The 6,448-nt window shown below is 34.8% G+C and overlaps 1 protein-coding gene across 1 annotated transcript; it reads right to left on the bottom strand.

Moving 5' to 3' along the window:
- Window positions 1-1,217: 1,217 nt before the first annotated feature.
- LOC126017746 (olfactory receptor 5AN1-like) lies at window positions 1,218-2,156 on the bottom strand. Its single transcript, XM_049779798.1, has one exon. It carries the CDS (start codon window positions 2,154-2,156, stop codon window positions 1,218-1,220), a length of 939 nt encoding a protein of 312 aa, XP_049635755.1.
- Window positions 2,157-6,448: the final 4,292 nt, after the last annotated feature.

The following is a 6,448-nucleotide window of genomic DNA, read 5'->3' as shown; positions in this document are numbered from 1 at the left end:
GATGGGAGACCACAGTTCTTTGTAACTGCCTTCTTTCTTACTCTAACTGATGGAGAATAAAGTGTGATAAAAATGTATTAGCAAAAAGGAAGAATTAAATAAACCTTAAAAATATAATACTGGGTTTCTCAGGATACAGTAGCCTGTCTGTATAGCTTTCCCCACATAAAACACATCTCTTATAAAAGTTCATTTTTCCTCTATTAAGAAGCACAAACAAATATTGGACACTTTTGTGAGTTATGTTGTATCTGCAAATTTGAGAAATTGATCTTCATCCTGGGAATCTTCATCCTGCCAAGTATCTTATTACCAGAGGTATGGTGCTGACCAGAGATAAACCTCTGAATCAAAGAGAAGCAATTCATTTCTAAACTTCAGTGTTTCATAAAGTCTGCAGAAATTTATAGCGATTAGGGTATTTTACTTGATTGTTTTATTTGTTTCTGTTTAAATTTATGAATCCAATTAAAGAGGCATGATTTATAAAGTTATTGATAATTGGGTAGTAGGCATATAATTTTTACTACCAATTCCACCACCTATGTTAACATCCCTCTATTAGTGTTGATCCTCCCTCCTCACTTCCCACTTTAAGGTTTCTTTTTGAGAAAGCGTTATTTCAATTTTATATTTCTCAATATTATACATGCAAAAATTGTTACATGTACTCAATACAATACAACCACATTACAAAAATTTGTATACAACACAATAAGATTGCGCATACAATTATTTAAAATATTTCCATATAACTATGTTTGTACAGTTACAGATAGTGGTTGCAGTTTAGAGTTTATATTTTCAGTGTTGTTGAGATTTTTTATTTGGATACAGAGCTATACAACTCTCCCATATGACCTATACAGCAGAGGCCCCTGACAGCTTTTTCCCTATTAGTTCCATTTCTCTTTATCCTCCCTCGCCTTGAATTCTTCCTTCTCTGTATTTCTACCAGTACTCTGATGTCATGGGTGATATAGGAATCCTTCCTTTTACTAGATTGCTCTTCCTTATCCAGATATTATCATGTAAATATAAGTACAGAAGCCCAAGGAAAGAGATGTTGTGCTTATGTGACATTGGATTCAACTTCTGGTCTATTTTGGCATACTATCTGTGTAAAATAGTGCTTCCTTTGTCTGGAGTGATTTGAATTTTTTTGTAGTACATGTATGACCAGATATTTATGTGCTGAGGAATAAAAGTTTGTGTCCTCAGCAGTAGTATTTCTTCTTTAGAATCTTTTTGAAGGCATTTTTTATATCTCTGTTCCTCAGACTATAAATCAAAGGGTTCAACATGGGGATCAACACAGTATAGAATACTGATACAAGTCGGTCAAAGGTTGGGGAACTCCTAGCACTAGAATTCAGATAAACAAAAACAGCAGAGGTGTAGAAGAGGATGACAGCAGTCAGGTGAGAAGCACAGGTGTTGAAAGCTTTGACTCTGCCTTTAGCTGAAGTGATCTTTAGGATGGAAAGGACAATATAGACATAGGATACGCTGATAATCAGGGGGTTTGTCACTCCAAAGAGCATGGTTACTATAGCCAATATGAGTCGTGAAAGGAAAGTGTCATTACAGGATAAGTTTAACAGTTGGGGCATATCACAGAAGAAGTGATTGATAATATTAGGTCCACAGAAGTACAGCTGAAGTATGATACACAGTTGGGCTATAGCACCCAAGAATGCAGCTATATAGGATCCTAATACCATCCGGATACAAAGGGCTGGTGACATGATTGATGAATAGAGGAGTGGATTACAGATGGCAGCATAGCGGTCATAAGCCATGGCGGTCAAGACACAAGTCTCACTCAGGCCCATCAATGAAAAGACAAAGTACTGAACAGCACAACCCACAAAGGTGATGGTCATCTTTTCCTGGAAAAATCCTGAGAGCATCTTTGGAGCTGTAGAGTTCACATAGCAGACATCTAAGAAGGACAAATTACTGAGAAAGAAGTACATGGGTGTGTGAAGGTGGGAATCCATCTTTATTAATATAATAAGGCACAAATTCCATGTCAGAGTGGTAATGTAGATTAAGAGGAACACAATAAAGAGCATTGTTAACATTGTAGGCAAATCTGAGAACCCCAAGAGGATGAACTGGGTGATTTCTGTAACATTTCTTCCCTCTACCATTGTCTTATTGCTCCTAAATTCATGAAAGAGACAAGAAAAGTCTTTACTTACCCAGGAAGAACAATAGCATTACAATGTTCATTTATGACCTTTTCCCCTTATTAGTACTGGTTAAGAAAAAAATGCTTTATTCACCTGGTGGAGATATCCCAGCCTTTCATTTGGGAGTGTCAAGCAATAATCCTCGGTACTTCCAGTCTTCAGTTATCTGATTAAATGTTACAGAAAATAAGATATTCATAAATTTAATGGACAGTTTAAAAAGCAACAACCCCAAATTTGCTATGAATAAGCTACAACTCATTGATTAAAATAACTGGCTTTAGGAATGAAGTGAGCATCTAAAGATTTGCAAATTTGCCTCACATGTGGCTGACTCCATTTGATTCCTTGTATCTCATATGCTATATGCTGAGCACTGCCAGGTGGGATTTTTGAGTGAAGAGTCTAGAGAGTAAACTTTTAGGATTATTAGGTGTGGTCTAGCCCCACCATCTACAGTAAAATAAAGTAAGTGAACATGATATTCAGTATATAACTATGACTTTGTAACAGTAAATTATAGGTAACTTAGTTCCAGAATAAATTAGACATACCTTTATCTCTCTGGTATGCAACATTTAATTTCCCTCCCTTACTCTTCCACCCTCTTCTCTTCCCTTTCCTCCTCCTCTTCCTCTTCCTTTTCTCCTCCTTCTCATTCTTCTCACTCCTAGTGATGCTCAGGGCTTACTTCTGGCTCCTGGTAGTAATTCAGGGGCTATATGTGGTACCAGGTATCAAACCCAGGTCTGGTGTTTGCAAGTCAAAACCCTACCTCATGTATCCCTCTGGCACCTGAAATTTTCTTATTTACATATAAATCATTATAGAATTATTTTAACCTCAATATTTTCTGAAATTTATTTAAATCACCACCTTTAAAATAGCATGAAAAATGATAACATACTCTTGATAATTTTTTCTTTGGATATACATGTATGCCACATATCAAATAAGAATTTTGAAGACATGTTCATGTGAATTCTCAATAGTAGAATGCACTATTCTCTCTCTTATCATCTCAATTATACGATATTTATTTTCTTAGGAAATAAAATTTTACTGTGACAAGGTACCGAATTGAGTTTTAATGATTATATCACAGCATCACAAATCATTCCTGACATTATTTCCATCATCAGAACAAAGTAATAGCTATTCATAAAGACAAATATCATTGTAAAAATTTTAGAAGATTGTGATGAGGTTGGTGCACAGAAAATCTGAAAAAATACACTGGGAAAACAGATGATCAGCTAAGCTGCAATCATGTGGTATATTTGTGGTAGAGTGCCAGGGAAAGAGGCCTTTCTTGGTCTATACTTGTTTTTAATAATCTTGATAATCTAAAAGAAATAACTAAACCCATACAAAAAAGAATCTGAAATAAAATCAAGAAGTAATACAATATATGAAGAAACTAATAACAAAGAATAATATATTAATAATCAAAACCTTTTCAGCAACAAAAAATATTAAGACAGGTGACTTTTCTATAAATTCTACTAAGTATTTTCATCATAAGTTCCACCCCTTGACCTGTGCAGATACCGAGATCTCTAGATACAGAGATCTGATCTTATCACCCAGGACGGAGCAGAAGTCTTCCAAACACCACGAAAGCACGAAGGGGACAGTAAATGAACCTGAACGGAGTCTATAGTTAATCCCATGACAATATACTCCCAGGGTGGAGAAACCTTGTATCTCTTAGGCTTAGGGAATTCCTTTTTGAATGACCCCAATATTTACTGTGCCTGTGCAGGAGGGAAAAAAAAACACAAAACAATTTTTTTTTTTATCTATCTAGGTTTTGTCGATTTCTTCGTTTTGGTATGGTTATTGAAGTTGTTGTCTCCATTTATATTTATTTATTTTCTTCTTTTCTTTCTTAGGTGCTCTGCCATTTTTTTTTTATCTCAAGATCATGGCTTTTATGCGGTACTTATCTTTATTGTTGGAGTGCTCACGGGATATTTTATTTGATACTTCTTTTTGTACTGTTGGGGTGTTTCACCTTTTTCCCCTTCATCTCTCAAACCGATGATGAGAGCCTCTAGAAGGACTCCGACCATTTTCGGCATATTTGATTTTAACCTCAGTTTATCATTTTTCTCTTCTTCAAACAAAACCACATAACTTGAACTATCTAGTCCCGCCTCCCAGTTAGAGGAGGAAACAAGGGAGATACCAAGACCAAAACAGATGTAGGACCACTAAGTAGTAATCTAGGCTCAGAGGGGACTAGTATTCTAGCAGCCCCGGGGGTGAGGGAGAAGAATATGGGAGGTAGGATGGGAACGGAGGTGTAGGGAGGATAATTCGGTGATGGGAATACCCCTGATATATATTAATATGTACCTAAAATATTATTGTCAACAATATGTAAGCCACTATGATCAAAATAAAAATTATATTTAAAAAATTCTACTATGTATTTAAAGAATAATTAATATCGGTCTTTATCAACAACCTCCAAAAACTGAAGAGGAAGAAGCACATTAAAACTTTTACAAGGTACATCATAACATCTAGAAAAGAAAACTAAAACAAATAACTCTAATGATTACAAAAGTGAAAATTATCAACAGAATGTTAGTAAACTGAATGTATCATCTCATGAAATGAAACCTACACCAAGATTAAGGAGGTTTCTTCCTGGGATGCAAGTTTTACTCAAACTACAAAAATCAATGTGATATATCATATTGATAGAATAATATAAAAGTCATAGAATTTTCTTAATAGTGACACAAAGGCACTTGACAATATTCAACATCTGTTCATGAAAGTCCCAATAAATGAGGTATAAAAAGACTTATGTCAAAATATCAAAAGTTGTATGTAATGTCCATAGTTAGCATAATTAATGATTAAAGATAGGATATTTTTTCTTTAATACTAGGAACAAGATAAAGATGAACACTATCACCTATATTACATAGTTTTTTTTCCAGTGTAAACAACACAGTAAAGATACACACCTGATTTTAAAGAATGATCTCTATTGCAATTCTACATATATAAAGTCCTAGTCAAAAGAAAACTTTTGTATCAATTAAAATGTAGTAAATATTAAAAACACAAAATTTATATTTATAAATCCAAACTCGAGTCTTTTCTGAGTGGAGGAAATCAGCCTCACCACATCCTTTCATACTTCTGAAAACTGGGCAGTCACTGCCATGTCAGCTCTTTGGCTAGCTTCATAGATTCATACTATTCTCAATAGAGAAGAAAACCAAGCTAAAAAATTTCATAGGTACAATGGTCTTGTGCCAGAAAATTCTGGTACATCTCAGAAGAGGTGTAAACTGAGTCCCAGCCCTGCGGAAGACCTGGTAGCTGAATAACTCCCCACTCTTGCAACCATGGAATTGGCCCATTTTAACTACTTCACCACTAATCTTTGCAGAGACACCTAACAGATGCCAGGTATACCAGTTTTGGAGTAAAAACTCTGACTTCTCTGAAGGAGGTGGGCAGCCTCCTCCACCTCTTCATACTTCTGGAAGTCCTAACAGTCACATCCAAATCCCATACCTGTGACATGTAAGCTCATCTTTACAGATCTTGGAATTACTGAAATATACAACCATATGTGCAGCCCCATAATACCTTCAAATCTCTCAATATTGATACCCCAGTTTCCTATAGGAAAAGACCAAATTAGATGTGAAAGTAGTATAGAAGCAACCTAAGCTCAACAAACAAAAGCAAAAATACAGAATGCACAACTAGCAATAGCTTTAGACAATGATTTCATGACACCATGTAAAATACCAGTTTTCACAAATTATGTGTTATTGAAGTTTATTCAATAATTACATTATCATTTAATTATAAAAATCAATATATAGCAAATTACTTTGTTTCTGCCAAGGCCTGGGGTAGTCAGAAACTAGGTATAATGAATCAGCCTGAGCACCTCATATGGTCCCCAGAGCAAAGAGCTTGGAATAACCCCTGAGCACCTCTGGTTGTGATAAACCTGCCTCCACTCAAAAACAACCAAAGAACAATGATTAAAAAATGAGTTCGCAATATTTTAATCACAAGGAAAATTATAAAAATGCAAGGTGATATCTTAGAATCAAAATAAATTATATTATACACTATAAACTTACATGTAAATTATATATATCAAAAATTTTAAATAGAATTTTAGTTTTGATTTCATCTTATATTTTTGTCTGAAACTAAACTCACCGTCTATGATTTAATTAAAATGACTGGAGAAAAGATGCCCT

Source organism: Suncus etruscus, chromosome 9 (assembly GCF_024139225.1).
Source record: "Suncus etruscus isolate mSunEtr1 chromosome 9, mSunEtr1.pri.cur, whole genome shotgun sequence".
NCBI lineage: Eukaryota > Metazoa > Chordata > Mammalia > Eulipotyphla > Soricidae > Suncus > Suncus etruscus.
This window is presented reverse-complemented; position numbering and strand designations above follow the sequence as displayed.

Excerpts from the sequence above, each read along its gene's own strand:
- LOC126017746 (XM_049779798.1), bottom strand. The coding sequence starts at position 2,156 with ATGGTAGAGGGAAGAAATGTTACAGAAATCACCCAGTTCATCCTCTTG.